This window comes from Esox lucius, chromosome 7, assembly GCF_011004845.1.
Source record: "Esox lucius isolate fEsoLuc1 chromosome 7, fEsoLuc1.pri, whole genome shotgun sequence".
Taxonomy (NCBI): domain Eukaryota; kingdom Metazoa; phylum Chordata; class Actinopteri; order Esociformes; family Esocidae; genus Esox; species Esox lucius.
The window spans coordinates 20,641,851-20,662,854 of NC_047575.1; the positions used below are offsets into that span (position 1 = coordinate 20,641,851).

The 21,004-nt window shown below is 40.3% G+C and overlaps 1 protein-coding gene across 2 annotated transcripts; it reads right to left on the bottom strand.

The window, feature by feature from the left end:
• Window positions 1-494: 494 nt before the first annotated feature.
• slc6a7 (solute carrier family 6 member 7) lies at window positions 495-15,909 on the bottom strand. Of its 2 annotated transcripts, none has more exons than XM_034293508.1 (14): window positions 15,668-15,909; window positions 10,601-10,829; window positions 7,533-7,664; window positions 7,221-7,431; window positions 6,562-6,700; window positions 5,958-6,092; window positions 5,160-5,263; window positions 4,959-5,083; window positions 4,509-4,621; window positions 4,272-4,409; window positions 4,089-4,188; window positions 3,816-3,934; window positions 2,781-2,954; window positions 495-2,509 (listed from the first exon to the last, which is right to left on the bottom strand). In XM_034293508.1, exons 1-14 carry the CDS (start codon window positions 15,731-15,733, stop codon window positions 2,318-2,320), a joined length of 1,977 nt encoding a protein of 658 aa, XP_034149399.1. In that variant the 5' UTR covers window positions 15,734-15,909; the 3' UTR covers window positions 495-2,317. The 2 variants fall into 2 exon arrangements, with proteins under 2 accessions (XP_034149399.1, XP_034149400.1); XM_034293509.1 differs by lacking the exon at window positions 15,668-15,909 and adding an exon at window positions 15,371-15,495.
• Window positions 15,910-21,004: the final 5,095 nt, after the last annotated feature.

Sequence of the window (21,004 nt, forward strand, 5' to 3'; positions counted from 1 at the left end):
AAAGCATCTCAACACTGTGACTTAGTGATCAATGGAATTTTCTATTTATATTAAATTTTTTTGGTAAGAAACTGATCTAAATCTGTGTCCTTGAAACACAATCTTCACGTTTTATATATAATACATATATATTGTTTTATTTACAAACAATACCCCATATTGACCAAGCGATACAATTCTATTGAACATCATTTAGAAAGGCACAGGCCTCTCTAATAAGTTACTGCACTTCACAGTGCATGTCAGAGCAAAAACCAAGGCTGGAAATCCAAGGAACTCTATAGAGTTATCAGGCCAAACTAAGGAGGTGACCAAGAATCCAATTGGCACTGTAACAGAGCTTCAAAGGTTTTCTGCAGAAATGGCAGAACTTACCAGGACAACTATCTCTGCAGCATTACATTAGTCAGGCCTTTATGGTAGAATGGCTAGATGGAAGTCCCTCCTGAGTAAAATGCGTGCCTGAAGGAGAGAATTAACAATGACAGGTGCAGTAATATTAAAACATGTTTTATTAACTTGTAGTAAAAGAATACCATCAGTGCTAGTCCTGAGCAACAGACCAAAGTAGGATTGATCAAAGACCACACACATGCCTGAATGAAAATGCAAGAGACAATACAAACTATATTACACTATGGTAACAAAACATGCCAATTATAGTATGACTGTGTGTATTTATTCTGTTTAACATAGACTTACATAGATGAGGGTTTCTGACATTGGTTTTAACCAACATCTGTCCCACCCGATTCAATAAGTCAACTAATCATCAATTCTTTCACTAATTAAGTTATGTGGTTATTTAGAGTTAAAGCAAAAATGCCTGGGGTGAAACACTGATATTAAAACCCCTGACAAATGGCAGTCAGGGCCTGGGAATATTTGTCATGTATTCTCTTTTAATATAGCTTAAACACAAGGTCATGTTTTCATGACATGATTGTTTTCATACAGCGGTTCTGTTAGCTGAATGTGAGAATCTTCATCTCTGCCTTTTAACTCCAGCCTTAGCAACATGCTGTTGAAGGACAACAATAAGACCACCTCAGTATTTATATTGGATGGGCTTACTTTCATCAAGTTCTTGCATATTGTGAGTCTTAATATTTTGGAAACATTATAAAATGATGTTCAAATATGAATATATGTGATGTGCTAGTCCAGTGTCCAAGTCACCCACCCCCAATATACAATTTAGTGATGTTCAATTTGTAATTATAACCATGGCTGAAATCTCAGCAGGTCTGGGGCAGTTGACTATCAAGATACAAGTCCTTCAATGCACAACTCGCCAAGCCATGCTGCTTGTTATTACACTTCTTATTTTTGTCTTCTAAAAATTACTGTATTCTCGGACTGCCATTTTGTTAAAAAAAGCGATATCTACATACGCTGGATCTCTAGAACTTCAGTATCTCAGCCCAAAGTTAGGATGTTGATAATTTGGTGCAGCCATCAACGTTATTTCACAGACCGGGTATTTTGATAGTTTAATGTATGGTTTTATGACTACTAAAATGTGATAATTGGGCATTTTACCCAAAATCAATTAAGGGTGTCACACAAATGTAAATGTCAAATAAATCAATCATGGTGGACCTATTGGGTTGTGAGAATAACTTGTTTTTTGTAAATGGAGAGAACTATAAACCAAATTTCATGACCTCAGGAACCTGCCCTTACAAAGGTTGTATTTTAAAATCAGTGGTTATCGCACAACCACGTCTTCAATCACAATAATAAAAAAATAACATCTTTGGCAAGACTAGTGTCACATAAATGCTTATGTAGGTACGAACACCATGTGTGACATATCGCGTATTATACATAGTCCCCTTGCTGATTTAATCTTTGGGAACAAAAAAACATCAGACCACTTTCCACATCACAAAGGAGAGAGGGTAGAGGAAAAAAATATTTTATCAACTAAGAGGCCATAAGGTCACAAAACTTTTGTCACCAGTCTCTTCATTAGTGATATATGAAACAGCCCTGCCCTGCAGAACTAATTGTGTTCTTTTAGGAATAAAAACATGGCCTGGAAAATATCTGCAGCCATGGCCTGTACGAGTATATACAGACACACCAGCAAAAATGAAAATAGTAAAAATAAAAATACAGTACTTAAAAGCCAAAATAAAACCACCCATTTACACTGTCCTGAAGGACAATTCAGATAATTATTCTAAGCAGTCTCAGTGTCAATATAGTAAATGGAAAACCAGGTAGCAGTGCAAGATGCGTGGACAGTGAAATTCTTTTTTTGTCCACACAGTTCTGCAGGTGGCAACACACTTCCACTGTGAGGAGAGGGTCATGCTTCTATCCCGTTTTCCCAGGCCATAGCAGTGAAATCCAGATCTGTAAGGTTGACTGTGTCTCTGTCGGTCAGGTGGACTGTGAATGGGGCCTCCACCCTCTCTGCCTCAACTCGCTCCTCTCCTACGCTGCTGTTCGAGTTGTTCACCCTCCAGGAGTTCAGAGGGCGAATGGACTTCTTAAATCGCTGGATTGGAGAGAGGAATCAAGTCACAAATTGTAATAGCAAAGGGAACGTGAAATATTCTGTTTTGTTTACTTCTTCTGTTACCCCTACATTATTTGTACACTGGCAGACTGAAAGCTGATGAAGCTTCAATTTTCGACTAAAATTAATACAGCTTAATTTGTCCCCATTGGAACAAATAGTTGTGTAACATGGTAAAGCGGATATATGACCATGCCTGGGATATGACAGACAGGGGGATAATGGGGGAGGTAAAATTAGGGGTACAGACGTCTTTTAGTGTTCCAGACTCCTTGCTCATTGCCACGATGGCCCAGATTGGGATCTGCAGACAGCAGGTGGCGCCCATACACACACCTAGAGCCTTTCCCCAGCGAGGATACACATAGGCCCCATATTTCAGAGGGGTGTTGTACATCTCAATGAAGATATAGGTCAGGATGAACTAAAAACAGAGAAGAACAATAAAACAAAAAGGTACCAGAAACAAAAACATCAAGACAAACCAAGCATAACAGCAACCATGGAGACAGTCACCAAAAGTAATCAGAACAAAAGCAAGACCGTAACTTGAGATAAATAATATCACTTCTAGAAATGCAGCAGTGACAGCTACGACATGCACAGATTCTTAGACGTCTGAGACAAAGAGTAACAAGTGTGGAATTTCATGTGGCATCATTTCAAAAAATCTGAACATTTCCATGTTTGATATTGCAGTTCTTTCCATGTGTTAGTGTAAGTGCAATTTTAGTTGTTCACATTTCCTTGTTTTGTATGAAACACCCCAAACCCTTAATCACTTTACTGCCCACTGGTTCCATTTGAAATTAAATGAAAGTTGTGCCTTGAAAATGCTCATTAACCTGGGAGACAGACAGTCTTGTAATCAAGCGGATTGAGACAAATCAACAGTCATTGATAACAAACAGTTCTAATCACAAGCCAACAAGGTATAAAAAAGGTGTTTTGCCCTTGAGCAAGGCACTCAAACCTAAGTAACTCTGGAAGTGTCTGCCAAATGATTACAATGTCAAATAAAATACTACACAACAGAACAGACCTTTAGTCACTGACAGCATACCTATCAGACAGACATCTATTGCAATTATTAACTTAATTTATTTCCCAGCCCTGTTTAATGCATATGGAAGAAATTAATGGATGCATAAGGGAAGAATGGCATTTGATGTAGCATCTTTTTTTGTTAAATTCAATCACTGATCCTTTGATCATCTGTTTGGCAGAGTTGCATGTTTTCCAGAAATATTATGTACAGCATGAGGGTCAGGGAAATCTAACTTACCATAAGAAGAAATGGGGTGCAGAATACCCAGCATGCTTTGAAGTAGAGCAGCACTTTGCTGCACCAAGGTGGACAGAGACAGATCATGTCAATGATGTCTTGGCAAAACTGGTTCACTCCTGCAAATGTCAGGGCACACAGAAATACATGCATATCAGTCTCGTATCTGAAGATACCACTGGCAGACGTACAGTGTGTGAATAGTATGTGTCGTCAGTAGGTGAAATGTATCATGCATGGAATATGCAGTTAGAGGTGCATTGTGCCAGGTACCATAGAAGAAGGAGATGCCCAGGCACATGAAGAGGGTGATGATAATGAGACCAAAGCTAGTGGCGAAGGAGTCGATGAGGGTGAACCAGTAAATCCCTCCCTATGGAGAGGCAGACATCAGCACCATCACATACTCACCCATGCCTCACAACTACGCACTCCATAATACGCAGACATACTCACATCAGTGATCAACAGCAGGCCCATCAGGTAAAAGCCGAAACATAGCAGTCCCAGGAACAGGGACTTCTGCTTCATGCTAGCTCTGAGCTGTGGAAACTCATCCAGCACAGCTGTGGTAATGCCCTCCATATTACCAAACTACAGACGGGAAAGGAAGGCCAGAGGGTGAGGACCGGGTGTCTGTTATTGGTTGGTTCAAAGAGCTGAAGTTGACAACAGAGCACAGGTCAGGTTTACCAGAGTGTCCACCCCCAACATGAAGAGCATAAGGAAGAAGAGGATGGACCAGAACACAGAGCCTGGCAGTAGAGCAAGTGCTTCTGGGTACGCCACAAACGCCAAACCAGGACCTAAAGCAAGACCAAAAATGCCACAGTAAAAAATATTGTCTCCTACAAATAATGCTCGGCCCAACTTGTCCAATCAGTGTTATTTCATCTATGAAAAGGCATGTCATTTACCCAAGTTTTGTTAAATTCGTGCTAGTGGTGTCTGTGATACCACTTAGCTTAGAAAGACTAATTCCATAAGCATGTGTGAAATGTCATCACTTGAGTGAAACAGATAAGACAATCACGCTTGTTAAAACACCAATGTAATCAATGGGAAAGTTTTTGAGTGATTTCTATACATATATTTTATAAACATACACACATCAAACACAAACCTGGACTCTTTATGTACTACCTGTGTCTGCTACCTCTCCAACAGGCACGCCCTTCCTCCAGGCCATGTGACCCAGGATGGAGAATATGGCAAATCCCGCAAAGAAGCTGGTGCTGCAGTTCCCTATGGTGATGACCAGACAGTCCCTGAAGGCAACACAATGTAAGAATAGACTCCATTTCCCAGCATGCTGGTAGCTTCAGATTTAAATGTACTACTGACCTGATGACATTGTTGTCAAACTTATTGTAGGAGGCCATGGAGAGCAGCCCCCCAACACCAATCCCCAACGAGTAGAAGATCTGCGAGGCAGCATCGTTCCACACCTACATGTTAAGAGGTGACAGTTAACAAAAGCGGTCTAGTTCGTTGGCCAGCACAAAAGCACTAACACTAGTCAATACAAGAAGGCACATGCACATTAACACAAACCTGTGCTTTCCTCTTGGAATTATACTACGGGTGTCTTGGTCAAACGAGTCAACAGTTCTTTCAACTAATTGATTGAATCGACACGTTTTTCCAGCTTGCCCAATGCTTTAAAAGTGTACTGAATGATAATATATCACAAATAAAGCAAGGAGCCACATTATACTACGTAGTAGTCTGACAGCAAGAAGATGTGACCCTTCACAGATTCTGCTGTTACGCTACTGAAGAGCAATAAGGGGTTGACTTACTGACTCTGGGAAAGGACAAAGAAATGTCTCACCTTTCCAGCTCAGGGATTCAATCTAGCAACCTTTCAGTCTAATGCAATAACCACTAGGTGACACTGCCATCAATGCTGATGACTGGTCAAGACACGACTTTCAGATTCAAGCACCTAGCTAATTGCAGACATATACTCTAGGTCACATTAAATTATGTATTACATTATTATGCTTATATTCAGCATCGTCGGACAAGTGTTTATAAAGAACATTTTCAATTTTGACTCTCGGTTGACCAACAGCTTACGGACCAAACAATCAAACAGTTGACAAAGTTGTCAGCCTTAGATTATAGCAGGGCATCTACCTGGGCACTGGCCAGCCGGCCCCAGTCAGGGGTGAGGTAAAAGGCCACTCCCTGAAGTGATCCCTCCAGTGTAGCTCCTCTGATGATCAAAACGATCAGCACGAAGTAGGGGAACGTTGCCGTCACATAAACCACCTGCAAAGTAGGGGAACGTTGCCGTCACATAAACCACCTGCAAAGTAGGGGAACGTTGCCGTCACATAAACCACCTGCAAAGTAGGGGAACCTTGCAGTCACATAAACCACCTGCAAAGTAGGGGAACCTTGCAGTCACATAAACCACCTGCAAAGTAGGGGAACCTTGCAGTCACATAAACCACCTGCAAAGTAGGGGAACCTTGCAGTCACATAAACCACCTGCAAAGTAGGGGAACCTTGCAGTCACATAAACCACCTGCAAAGTAGGGGAACCTTGCAGTCACATAAACCACCTGCAAAGTAGGGGAACCTTGCAGTCACATAAACCACCTGCAAAGTAGGGGAACCTTGCAGTCACATAAACCACCTGCAAAGTTAGCACAAGCAGATCTTAAGTACATAGCAACGCCATGAACAAAGATGTTTGTTTTGAGGGTGTGCATAACAGGAGTTTGTGTCACTTCACCTTGCCGGAGCTGCGTATTCCCTTGAGCATGCAGAAGAAGATGATGATCCAGGCAGCTAAGAGGCAGAGGGCCAGGGGCCACCTGACAGGACCAGGGTCATCTAGGCCCTGACTATTCACCACACCCAGGACACGATCACTAGAACAAACAAACAAACAGACATGCCCAGTTAACAGAGAATGTGAACAGGGAACAGAAGCTACATGAGGTGCTAGTCCAGTCACTACCATTTTGTTTAAATCATTTCATCGTCTTCCTTCATCTTTAACACACACATACAGTGTACAGTGCACACATACTGTTGCATGACATTATTTCAGGTATTTACGGTGGTCAGGGAGTCAGGTCAGAATACCAACTGTTTCCTTTCTGACTCGATCCCACTGCTTCCCTCCCCAGCGCTGCCACTTCCCCCAGTGTCTCTGCTCTTACCCAATGCCGTGTCTTGCACATTCATGCCATAATATATTTTTGGGTGACAACAGAGCAGTGGAAGGTGGCCTGGGGGGTGCAGAGATTTTAACCACTGCCTCTGGTGCCCATGTATTGCTGCAGCATAGGTTAGAATCTGGCCCATTCTATTTCACAATAACAACCACAAAAATCTTGAAATAGTTGTGTTGCATTTCAAACAAAGTATTAAATGAAACAGCCTTACTTCCAGAAAACCTCAGAGGGGCTGAGGGTATTGCCAGAAAGGTTGTTCTGAATGGTGTTGTTTCCGCAGAGGTAGGCATTGGCCGGGGCATCACAGGACCAGGGCAGGGGGCTCTGAAAGGAGCTGCCCAGGTAGAAGAAGGTCCAGGCTATGATCACATTGTAGTAAAGACACACCAGCGTAGATACACAGAGCATCCCAATGCCAATGCCTGTAGAGTGAGACACACAGGGGGGTTGTTGAGGTCTTATTATATTGGGGGACAATAAACTTGTTACATGTGGAGTATCTGGGGGTGGTGCTGGATCTTACCTTTGAGGAGGGGACAACACTTCCACACTGTGATTGGTCCAGCAGCTCCATACTGGCCTAGACTGAGCTCCATGAGGAAGAGGGGGACCCCAGTGAAGATGAGCATGATGAAATAGGGGATGAGGAACACACCTGAGACAGGGAGATCGCAGGTTAGCCTGGAAACACGTGGTTAATACAGGAGGAGACATCACAGATTAATGCGCCAGTTATAATATATATACCTGGTAAAGTGTTGGAATAAATAATAGAAATGATCAAATTGTAGGGTTGGTGCTGTTCGGCATGACAGTAGAGGAGTTGTGAACAGTGGCCTCAGCCCTGTTCCACCTCAACACTGTGCCCCATGTTTCAGTTCACCCTGCTAAACCAGAGGCTGCAGTTCAGACCGCTGTTTCACCCTAGACCACCCAAATTATTTATAAAGCTACAATAACCAGAAACGACACTAGGAAGCTGTGGCACTCTGATAAATGCCCTGAACGCCCTTTTACACACAACTCAACAGTCAATATTTACATTTTGTCAATAACTTCCCTATCCATAAATCGTCTCATCATGCCTATATCAAACATGTTTTTAAGAACCTTAAAGCCTATTTTGTTTACTTACATTTTAACACTGTGGCTATTACAATCCACAACCCATGTGATGCCGCTCATTAGTGCAGTTCTGCACAATATTGCCCCATGTCAGTGTGTTTCTTGCCTTTAGTCAGTACATGGTGACCATTAGCACTCCAACAGGCTTATGAAGACCTGATTACAATGCATTATAATTATGGATCAAACAAGAGGCTTGTTACAAAGCCACACATAGTTCCAATTGAGTATCTAATATTTGCACAATGAGTATACAAAAAAATATTTTTGGTGCTTAGGCAGCTAACCACATATACATGTTTCTTATCAATCTACACAACACAATTAAGCTCAGGGCAGCTCTATCAGGTCAAGGACCCCCACCTCTACATTTGCTACTACAGATTGTTGTGATTCAAGTGGGTCATTATTTTTCAGCACTGGGTGCTGACCAATGGGGGTGTTGTGTAGAGGGTCTGACTACATTGTTTCCCTTTTTGTAAAAATAATAAACAAAAGCAAAATGTTTGTCCACGTTCTATATCCTGACATGATGACCGCAATAGCCAGGATTTTAACTCATAATTCCAGTATTCATAGGGCCATGCACAGGCTTTCAAAAGTATTCACCTCCCTTAGACATTTCAGCATTTCAATGTGTTACAACAGGAAATCTAAATATATTTCAGCAGGAGTGTGAAAAATTTATTCTGTGAATAGTTCTAAAACAATTACATATAAAACAAAAAAATAACTGACTGCATAAGTATTCACCTCCTTTGCTACGACATTTGAAAGAGCTGTGGTGCTACCAATTGTCTTTAGAAGTATTTAGTTGAATTGAGTCCACCTGTGTGCAATTAACAAGTTTGAAATGATTTTAGGTTAAATAAACCTATCTCTGGGAAGTCCCACTGGTTGGTACAATTCCTAACAAACACTGCATTATGAAGACAAAATATTGTGCAAAGCAAATACGAAATAAGGTTTAAGAAGCACAGCAAAGTCCATTATTAAGAAATGGAGAGAATATAGCTGTGAATCAGTCTACAACAGGCCACCCTCAAAAACTGAGTATCTGGGCAAGAAGGGCACCAGTCAGGTAGGCCATCAAAAGGCCAATGGCAAATAAATGAGTTATAGTCTTCCACGGCTGAACTGGTATGAAACTGTGCATACTGCAACAATGAGAGTGGCTTAAAGACAACAAGTCACATGACATCTCGGCTGGAGTTTGCCAAGAAGCTGTGTGGAAGACTGAGATCAAGTGGAAGCAGATTCTATGGTCTAACAGAGCTTTTGACCTTAATGCTAAGCATTGTTTGGCTTAAGCCTAACATTACACATCCTGACAATATCATCATGCTGCCACCACCAAAGTATAGGGGTGGCAGCACCATGCCATGGGGATGTTTCTCAGTGGCAGGGACTTATGCAATCTGGTTATTGTGAGCTTTTATTTTTTGTATTTTTCCCCCTCAAAGATTTCAGTGTTTTTAAATTGAATTTTTCAAACTATAGGTCACATTAAAGGTGGAAAAATGTCTGACATGATTTGTCTTTGTCTCATTCTTTTACATCACAAGAACCTGGCATTTTAACAGGGGTGTGTAGACTTCTTATATCCACTTTATAGTGTTTTTACAATAGATACTTACTGCCCAGATGATTAGTGTTATACAGTTTCTCAGGTGGCCCCCTAGGTGATGCTGAGAAAAAGGTTCCCATGCTGGATGCCAGCACAGTGTTGGTATGCATTAAACATGGATATTACCACAGGGCTGCCTTAGATAGTCAGTGAAAGTCCACTTTTCCACTCTGGCATTTACAAAAGCTTTCTTGATTTGGAAAAAAAGTGATTGACAAACTAAAGGTCAAACAACTGTGTGTCAGAGGATGGGGCTTGGTTGTTATACACTGTCACACAAGTAAATTTGTTCCAAGGCTATAGCGCATAAGAACAATTTTGCATGATATAATTCTCTAGGAGTGACGAATTGAAGCCTTTTGTTCATTTGTTGTGTTTTCAAGCCTAAATTAAGATAAAAGTAATCCTGGAAAGTCAGTGTGAAAACATACGACGCCCAAATTCATGTCTTATGGGTCATCAAGCTAATGACGTTTATAGGGATGAATACCAAAAATCATGTCAAAGTGAGCAGCTATTTCTAAGAGGATAAGAACGTGAAAGTCAGGCTGGGCAGTGCTGAGTGCCGCTGTGAGACAGAGGAGAGCAGTCTGCACCAGCTGTTTTTTAAGACCATTTACGCCATACGTTTTCCATCAGCAATACAGCATGCCTAGTGTGGATCCAGTGATAGGATATTGGATGTTATTTTATTTTGATGGTAGTTTATGAAAGCAAAATGTTGAATATTTGATTTGGATAGGAAATATATGCAGGAGTTCTCATATCAAATGAGAGAACTGTTTGCTACACTATGCATTTCTTTGGAGCTTGTGATGGGTGCTGTGTAGGTAACTCACCTCCTCCATTGCGGTAGCAGAGATAAGGAAACCTCCACACGTTTCCCAGTCCCACAGAGTAGCCCATACAGGACAGCAGAAACTCATACTTCCCACCCCACTGCTCTCTAGGGACAAAATCTGCATCTGCTGGGGGTGCAGGAGACGGAGGGTGGGACTCAAAAGATGGCCGAGATGAGGGATCGATGACATCGTGGGCTAAATTAAAGCCATTCAGCTGTGCTGGTCTCTAGAAGAAAAGATATTTCTCCAGTCAGAACCAATTATGTGATCAGCGGCATGCTACTGATGTTGAATTCCAAATGAGGTCCTCTCCTTAACTTCTTTGAGACACTGTGACTACACATTGGGTTAACACAGTGGCAATGCTTGGTGCATACTTCAGATATATACGGATATGGGTGTGTCTGAAACAGCAGGAAATGTGACAATGTTACGCAGTCTTTGTAAACTATTGTGTGACTGCTGTGTCACTGATAGATGTGGCATCCAGACCAAGGCACAGCAATCATCTCCTACTGTCACAACAACAGAGGAACATGCATGAGGCCAGAAGCCCAGAACAGATAGCTTTTGAGAAGTTAATCCTTCAACATCCTCTTACCAGCCTCTCTCATTACTAACGCTTGATACAATTTGAAAAAGGGGAAATTATAAAATAGCCTGCGGACAGCAGTTATAAAAAAACAAATGAGAACAACGCAATCAATATGATAAGTCAGTACCAACTGAAAAGACGAGTCATCAAATGACGATTGGGCTACGTTTTTCAAACTAACATTAAGATAGTAGATGAAGTCTCGTCAGTTTGCTTCAAGCAATATGCTGAACAGCCATTGATGATTGGCTAGTTAAAAGATTAGTGAGAGTATGTGGGTTCATATATCAACATTAATTCACATCTAGCACACTGCCCTTGAAGCAAAAATACTTTCCCCACTATCTCTCACCAACAAAGCATAGAAATACCATAAATTGCAGCAGAGGATACAGCCAGAGGGTCACCATGGTTTGCCCACAAGTTAGCCTATCATCAGTGTGTAATATACCAATACTGTTTCTGGGCCATGCAGCAGTTAAATGTAGATCCAACGCCAGACTGTTAAAGCATCCAAAAGCATGCTTTCAGAATTGAACCTCATCCCTTTCACCAGCTAGCTCAAGGTCACATTGGGTTTGCCATGTAACAGGAGTAGACAGTACCGCTGACCATTGCAATCTCCCCCGTTCCCATCATCAGGCACACAGTGTTTTTGTGAAGATCAGAACTTATTGACCATTTTGTGATAATTTATTTATATTTTGAAGATTCGGGACATGTTCTTAATGTTATAGATTCTCATTGCTGTTTAATGAATCACACCTATAGTTTTGACGAGATTACATTTACAATGTTCATTTTCCATGTAGTCAAATATTTCACACATTGTTTGCATTTCAGTTTTGTTAATACTGACATAGGTCATAAAAGAGATCACATACTCTCCCACCCTGGAAAGGTTTCTAGTATATATTAATAGCCGTTCCATTTCCTGGAACAGAATCTCAGGAAGAATAAACTGAGTGTGGCTAGATACTAGATATGCAGGTTTCTCATGGAAATTACATGTTAAAGAAACTTTCTCAACGACTCACTGTTGTTTTTTGTACACTTAAGAAGTTGGCAGATGTTTGATTAAATAATTCCAGAGGGAAAATTGTGTTCTTTGGTAATTTCACTTTATCCTGTGTATAAGAAATAATAGCAGTAAATCATGACTAATTTAATGGGAGGAGAACAGGAACAGTTGAACAGATTACTAACAACCCAACATCCCACAAAGCACATGCATCCACATTTACAGCTGTGCAAACCGGTTTAACCAGTCAGGCTGGTGACAAGATCAGATGAACTAGTAGGCTTAGACGACAGGCTGAAAGAAATCTGGCAACTAGAAAAAAACGGTCAATCCCAATCCTATTTTTAAATCCACTCAGAAAAACACAATACAAACATGCTCAAACTCATCAGTTCAATTAGAAATCCAGAGAACATTGTGTGCAATACCTATACTAGTGATGCAGACTATACAGCAAATGTTTCACCCCCAGTTATCATGCGATAAATAGTAATCATGTACCATTAATTATATTTTAAGAAAGCATTTATACCATAGTTGTATATAATGGATCATGTCCTAGAACCCAGTGAATCCTCCCCCTGATTTGGCAGATGTTGCTAAACACATCACTGATCACTTGGGATACCCATAGTGACACGCTGTCCTATTGGCAATACTATGGTTGAATCTATAATTGCTTTTATTTTGTAAACCTAAATTACATAAATCAGGAAATAGCTTTGCATTATTGTTCAATTATCCAATGATGCCCAAATGTAACCCATCTGCAGTCAGCATAAGCTATAAAGTAACAATACATACTGATAATATCATGGGCATAAATCCCTTTGATTTAATGTTGAACTTGTTCTTATCCAGATCTCTCACAGGGCGTGGAGACGTGTTAGTGGGAGAACTACGTCAAGGGGTTATATAGCCTCAAACTCAAGTGCTACATATAGCTCCGGAAAATTTAGAACACTGCACCTTTTTCTTTCCTTTCCAAAAAAGTCGAAAAGGAAGGTTTTGAGTGAGGAACAGAAGGGTTAAAATTAGGAGACCACTGCAAATTTAACGCTTCTGTTCCTCACACAAAACTTTCCTTTTTGACTTTTTTGGAAAGGGAAGAGAAAGGTGCAGTTGCCTCTTAAAAAGCCGTAGATGGTCATTTCTCAAACCTATGGGGAAACTAGTGTTTGGTCACAATGACAATACATAAATTAGGAACCCTCAATTGTGATACATGACATGAACATTTTGGGAATACATTCCTGGCACAATTGATAGATAAAAGGTAACCTCATCTAACAAATGACACTTAAAAGATTATAACAAAGATATACCAAATCCACAGAAATGCAATTTCATAGTGTGGGTCAAAGACCTACACTCCTAGCCTACAACAGCGGTTATTTTCCCCTTTGGCTGAAATAACTTAATGTAGCCATTTCTTCGTAAATGCCCATCTCTCTCTTACAGACTGTGAGGAATTTTTGCCCACTCTTCTTTACAGTACTGCTTCAACTATACACAGTCTGCTTCAATTACCCAAACATCTTTATGCGAGGATTGAGACATGGGCTTTGACTCGACCATTCCATAACCCTCCATTTATTATTTTTGAGACAGTCTGTGGTGGCTTTGCTTGTGTGTTATGGATCATTGTTCTGTGCAAAATCCATGTTCAGTTCAGCATTTTGACATATGGCCTCACATTCTCCTCAAGAATTCTTCAGAACAATATGGAATTCATGGTTCAGGTTGACTCAATGAGTCAATGGAGTTGTCTAGGCCCTAATGCAGTCCAAAACCATAACGCCACTGCCTCTATGCTTTACAGTTGCTATGAGGTTCTTCTCTAGAAAGGCAGCCTTTTATTTATGCCAAATGATAGCATCTGGCCTTGCGGTCAAAAAACAGCATTTTTGACTCATGTGTCCAGAAAACCCTGTTCCAATAGTTGGTCTTCACCCCATTGTTAATTGGCAAACATCAGTCAAGTGTTATTTTTTGAGAGCAGAGGCTTGTTCCTTTCTGAACTCCCCATGTACAACAAGTTTGTGCAGTCTCTTTCTGGCAGTTGAGTCATGCACTTCAACATTGACTGTAGCAAGAGAGGCCTGAAGATCCCTTGACATTACCCTGAGGTTCTTAGAGAGTTCTAGAAGTATCTTTCAGTCAGCTATTGGGCTGAAGTTGGTGGTACAACGTATGTATATTGCCAGTGGTCTGGAATGTTCTTAATTCACAGATCATTTGCTGAAAAGTGAAATTTGGTACTTCGAATAGCTTGGAAATGGCTTTGTAACCTCTGCCAGGCTCATGGGCATTAATCTTTATTCTGAGACCTTGTATAGGATTTTTTTGTTCACAGCATGTGTTATCAGGCACCCATATATTTTTTGGTGTGATTTGTTAAGTCATGTTCCCTCTAACAATGAATGCTGTGTAGCTGGTTTATCCTTAAGAGTTTAGATTCACTTCCAATAAGTTTTGTTTAGGCTTACCCCAGCTCACCGTTTTGCTAACCATATAAATACCGCCTGGACAAGATGACGTCTGTCAATATGTGTATCAATTCACACTACAAAAAATATTGGCTAATATATAGATATCGATAAAGGTTCCTATGTTCTAGTCATTTACAAAATTAACAAAACAAAAAGGCAAGGAGCCGCTTTCAAGTTTTGCCCCTAGGTTTTATGGGGATTATGGTTACGCGTCTTCAGTCATTTAAGAACATTTGAATAATCCAGCAATTTCCTAACAATAAAATGCCTCCTTTAGCCAACAGAAAACAGACAAACATTTTGATGTACAATTTTTTGTTAATGTTTCTAATGGATTACTCCATGAGAAACATAGAACAACAAACCCCCTGGAATATAAAGGCAACATTTTTCTTCAAATGCGATTAGGCCATTCGGCGCTCACTAAATGACTATTTAAAGAAAGCAAGGATATTTTTTTTCTCAGATCGAGACATCATCTAACATGGAGTTGTAAAATACATAATTAAAAACGAAACATTATCAAAACGAATATAAAAACCTGCAAATAACGCTAACATTTAGAATACATAATTGCCAATTCAGGAAAGCCTAATTATTTGGCAGAATAAATTTATACTATTAGGAAATTACAGTTTAATTGAAAAATGTCCTCTTACCTTTTAGTAACAGCTGGTGTTTAGCGCAACGTTTACTGTAACCATAGCTAGTTAATGTCAACCTGGTTGTGCGGCAAAATGTCCAAACAATCACATAGAAAAAAAACATCAGAAAGCAAGCGCATACTGTCATCATAACAGGAATGAGGACCGACGGGTTTGGTCGTTGAACCAATATAGCTTATAAATACAACAAAGTGTTCATTTTGTTTCTTAATTTCTAAATAACAATGTTCACAATAACAATTTAGGCGACTTAATATTGCTGTTTGAATTAATAAGCTGTCGCTTCCTTACCGCTTCTTGTGATAAAGTTTGATCTGTATCGCTTCCAGGTATCGTTTTTGGCTCCTCGCTCGTCATATCCCCGTGGAGAAATTAGATTATCTAAGGATGTTCGATCGTCTACATTGTTCAGACGAATGTTTCAAATTAATATATTTGTGCTTCGACGGAAATGTTCAACAGTGTTTATTGAAAGCGGCACTTTTGGTAATGACCGGGAAGGCAATTACGGTGGGCTACAGCGCATGTGCAGTCATTCAACAAGGAGATGAACGCCCTTTCTCTAGGCTCACCTTTGCAGGGGTGCGTTCAGTTCAATTCGACGTTTATGTCGTTGCATGATGACTTTTAATAAATACTATATTTCTGGAAATACATGAAGCCGTTCTTCAACAGCCTTAACTAAAAAGAGTTATGAACATATATTAGCCACGTACGTTAGTTTCACCTATTTTAACCATCAATCTAGGCTTGTCAGAGGACAGTCTATAGACTGGTTCGAAAGCAATATCTCTGACAGAGTACAATGGGTAAAATCTGAAGGCCTGCTGTCCATATGCCTGGTAGTAATTATAGGCTAGGTGTTCCTCAAGGTTCTGTTCTTTGGTTGACATCTTTGTTTATCTTAAATATGTTATGCCATATATGACATATACCCGTATAGAACTGGCCACTCACTGAATACTATGCTGTTCAAACTACCACATAGAAACATCTAATACCTTTAACCCCTATGCCTATTTAATAAAAAATGTAATTCAAAAATGCTTTTCAATCAGAGCCTACCTCAACCTGCCTGCCCCTCAAACATCCTCTCTCTAAATATGTCAATTCTGTCAACACTTACACATACCTTGGTTTATGGCCTGAGTGCTAACTCTCATTTAATACCCATATCACTCATCTTCAGTCTTGAATTAAATCCAGAGTTTCTTGTTCCACAATAAGGCACTCTTCACCTATGCTATGTTTACCCTTGACTACAGTCTATAGACTTGCCACAAAAAATATCACTTAATTTATACAAACAGCTTTACATTTCGTCACATGCGCTTCCTTCAACACTTATCAATGTGCCCTTCACACTCTCATCAACTGATCCTCTCTAGGTATATGACGCCTGACTTGAATAAACCTATTTACAAATCTCTTTACGGTAAATCCCCCTTCACCTCAGTTCACTCTTTAACATGCTATTTTAACAGTAACCTCCACTTTGGTAGATATATCACTCTGGTCATTCCCACATGACATTTGCCTGTCATTCATTTCAGTTCACCACCGCCAATGACTTAACAAACTGCAAAATACCCTTAATCAAGCAATTTGTAGAATGTTTGCATTGTAATATATCTGCAGTAACAGGGGACTGCAGATAGATTATATTATATCTACAGATATATTTCACTATTTTTATTCACCAAGACAATATTTTGGGTGCATACAAAAGCACATCCTAAAATGCATACTTTCTACTGGACCTGCTTTTGTTGTCAAAAGGAAAAGCTGCACCCTCCAGTAAGAGATGTTGATCATCTAATCAAGCTAATCAGCAAACAATGGCAAACTGAGGGATGCAAAATCCCTCAGTAATTTTCTAGTTTATAAACTGTTCACAACATTTCTGTTCATTTGAGAAATCCAGCACTGAAAAGTGAAGGAAATCATTGTTCCACCAAAATCCCTATGAAATATTTTAGAATTAGCTTATCATAGTAATCAATATTAAACTGTTCAACCAAAACTGAAAGAAAAAAACACTATTGTCATTGGGAGACTTGTCTGAGTGTGAACTGTTGTTTCGGTAATTCACATAGCTTCCACAACAAATAAAAAAAACATACTTCAAAAGTTTGGGCACACATACAGAATTTAAATGCTTGGGCACTTAGACACAGAGAGAAATTAACTCAATTTTTCTGTCACATTTATCAATTGCTGTGTTCAAATAGGGCAGTTCTCTGCAGGGAACGTATTTAGACAATACATTTAGCATATTTAGACAATAGGTCCCCCAGACCAGCAGGTGGCAGATGTAACACTTGAAGACAGAGCAGATCTGTTGCTAAAATATATGAGACAAGCTCAGATGACAAACAGACACACTCTTCACCACATACACAAGTACACCGTAAATGATATATGGATGTGAATTTACTATGTCACAATCTCTTCGACTTGCTGTCACAAATCAGTTATGCCTTTTTTAAATCCCAGGTTTCGAGAGAGACCAAGGACTTCATCCACAAAGAATGGGCATTTTCAGTGTTGTAGAATTGAGTCAGGACCTGGTTAATGCAGTACAGTGTGTCGGCTGCAATATCCACAACTACATCTTCTTCCTTATAGTCATCAAAGTTGCACCTGTCATCTTTTGCTGTTGTGCTGAATGCTGTTTGGCATGGCCTCATCCGTGGGTCCCACACAGGCTGTGCTGATCGATGCTGGGAGTCTGTAGTTCTGGAAGCTGGTGCAAAGCCTCAAATGTGAATGAGGAAGACACAAGAGGTCACTTAAGGCCCACAGCCGCTATGAGGTCTACGACCGCTAGGGAGCCTCCGACTGAAAGGGGATCAAATTTTGCTTCATGCCCCCAAATCAGGAGATTGACAGACGGGAGATTGACAGACGGATCGGTGCAGCTTCTGCAGTAATGCGGTTGATGTATCGGTCTGTCGTGGTGAAGAAAGAGCTGAGCCGCAAGGCGAAGCTCTCGATTTACCGGTCAATCTACGTTCCTACTCTCACCTATGGTCATGAGCTTTGGGTCATGACCGAAAGGACAAGATCCCGGATACAGGCGGCCGAAATGAGCTTTCTCCGCAGGGTGGCTGGGCGATCCCTTAGAGATAGGGTGAGAAGCTCGGTCACCCGGGAGGAGCTCAGAGTAGAGCCGCTGCTCCTCCACATCGAGAGGGGTCAGCTGAGGTGGCTTGGGCATCTGTTTCGGATGCCTCCGGAACGCCTTCCTGGGAAGGTGTTCCGGTCCTGTCCCACCGGGAGGAGACCCCGGGGAAGACCTAGGACACGCTGGAGGGACTATGTCTCCCGGCTGGCCTGGGAACGCCTCGGTGTCTCCCCGGAAGAGCTGGAGGAAGTGTCTGGGGAGAGGGAAGTCTGGGCATCCCTGCTTAGACTGCTGCCCCCGCGACCCGGCCCCGGATAAGCGGAAGAAGATGGTATGGTATGGTATGGCCCCCAAATCAGCCGGCACTAATGGCCCACTATTGGCCATGCAGTTTGCAAGCCAAGCTTTTAGTAGACATATAACAAAAATGCATTTATTACTCCAAAATTGCAACTCATGGTTAGAAACTATATTGGAGATAAAGCTGTCATGACTTGGCTAATAGAGTAAATTGTCTACAGTTGTGTTTGTATATCACATCAAATAGTCTTTCCTCATTTCCTTAGGCCTTTCTATAGTCCTCAGTACTATATTATTTTAATAGAGCCCAAAGCTACAGCGCCTAATATTACTATATTTTACAATGTGCTATAGCTACTCTTCATATAGCAGTCATACTGAATTGTATTGATTACCTGTACATTCTTAAAACTAGGTATTTACCGCACATGATTATACATGTAAGTTGTATTTGAGCAAAAGACCAACAGCTGTGGAGAAGATTCAGTAAGATGGTGGGAACAGTGAGGCACTGTTGAGGCACTTTGAAAGGAGAGTGAATTGACTGTTGCTCCATCTGTTTGAGGCCTGAGGTTTGAGGCCTCAAACTTTCCACTTTAGTTGAACATTGATGTTCAGTAGTCCAGACCTTCTCTCTCTCTCTCTCTCTCTCTCTCTCCATTCATATATATATATATATATATATATATATATATATATATATATATATATATGACTGTATATGTTTTTATGTTACTATTATTCTTCTTTTTAATATATTTAAATGCATTGGCACTGTTTTTGTGATGAAAAATGCTATAGAAGTTGAATAAAATATTATTTTATCCATTGGTGAAGAGCAGTGACCAGAGAACAGTGCCTTTGGAAAGTATTCACACCACTTCACTTTCTCCACATTTTGTTGTGTTGTAGACTTAATTTATAATTGCTTACATGTATATGTTTTTCCACCCATCTACTCACTATACCCCATAATGACAAAGCTAAAACATGTTTAAGAATTTCTTGCCAATTTATTAATAGCTGAAATTCAGTAGATCTCGAGTAATCACCCCCTGGAATTTTACACATTTTATTTGCATTTTGACATTAAATCAAATACATTTAATGTGATTTTTTTATTAACATTTTTGCCACTAATCAGACCAAAAAATGTAAAGTCCATAATGTCAAAGTGAAAAATATCATGGCAATATTCTTAATTGGAAAATTGCTTAAGCATTGTTATGTTGGATGGAGACATTTAGTGAACAGCAGTTTTCAACTGTCTTCACTTGACTTCAAATGGATTGAGGCCTGGGCTTTGATTGGGGTCATTTACCTTTTTGTTTTTAAGCCACTCAGTTGTGTTTTTTGGCTCTATGTTTGGGGTCATTGTCCAACTGGAAGATTTATCAGCAGGTTTTTTTCAGTATTTCTCAGCATCCATGTTGCCCTCTTCCTTCACAGGCTTTCCAGTTTCTGACATAGAGAAGCATCCCCATAGCATGACGGTGCCACCACTATGCCTCACAGTAGCGTTGGTGTTCTCTGGATGATCCATTGAGGCCAAACATCTCTATTTTAGTCTCATCAGACCATAGAATGTTCTTCCACTTGGCCTCAAGAGTTTTCAATGAACTTTAGTCGAGATTCAATGTGAGTTGTTTTCTATTTTCCACTCTTCCATTAATGCCACTTTTGTGAAGCACCCAGACAGTGCCACCAAAGTATGCACTTTCTCCCAACTCAGCTGTGGAAGACTAACTTCTTGCCATTGTCCTCTTGGTGGCCTTACTGACTGGTGCCATTCTCCCCCTGATACTCAGTTTACGATGGCCTGTTGTAGATAAATTCACAGTTGTGCCATATTCTCTCTATTTCTTAATAATGGACTTTACAGTACTGTTCTTATATCCTGCCATGACTGGTGCTTGATGTAATTTTTGTTAGGAATTGCACAAACCAACTGTGAGACCTCCCAGAGAAGTGAATTTAGTTGCACTCAGAACATTCGACTAATATGACAATTGGTTGCACAGCTTCTCATGTATTATAAGTAAAACTTATGCAATCTATTCTCAGTTAAATTTTTTTTATTAATTTAGAACAATTTACAGATAAAATGTTTTACTTAGACATTATAGACTGCGTTGGTAGGGGCAAAACCTTATAAAATGCAGAAACATTCCAAGAGGTTGAATACAATTAAGAGCCTTTAG

Bases quoted from the DNA above. Each gene is read 5' to 3' on its own strand.
- slc6a7 (XM_034293508.1), bottom strand. From the start codon at position 15,733: ATGACGAGCGAGGAGCCAAAAACGATACCTGGAAGCGATACAGATCAA. The intron at 7,665-10,600 runs GTGAGTTACCTA...TCCCTGTCTCAG, and splicing joins CTGCTACCGCAATGGAGGAG to GTGTGTTCCTCATCCCCTAT. The intron at 3,935-4,088 runs GTACCTGGCACA...TGACATTTGCAG, and splicing joins GGGCATCTCCTTCTTCTATG to GAGTGAACCAGTTTTGCCAA.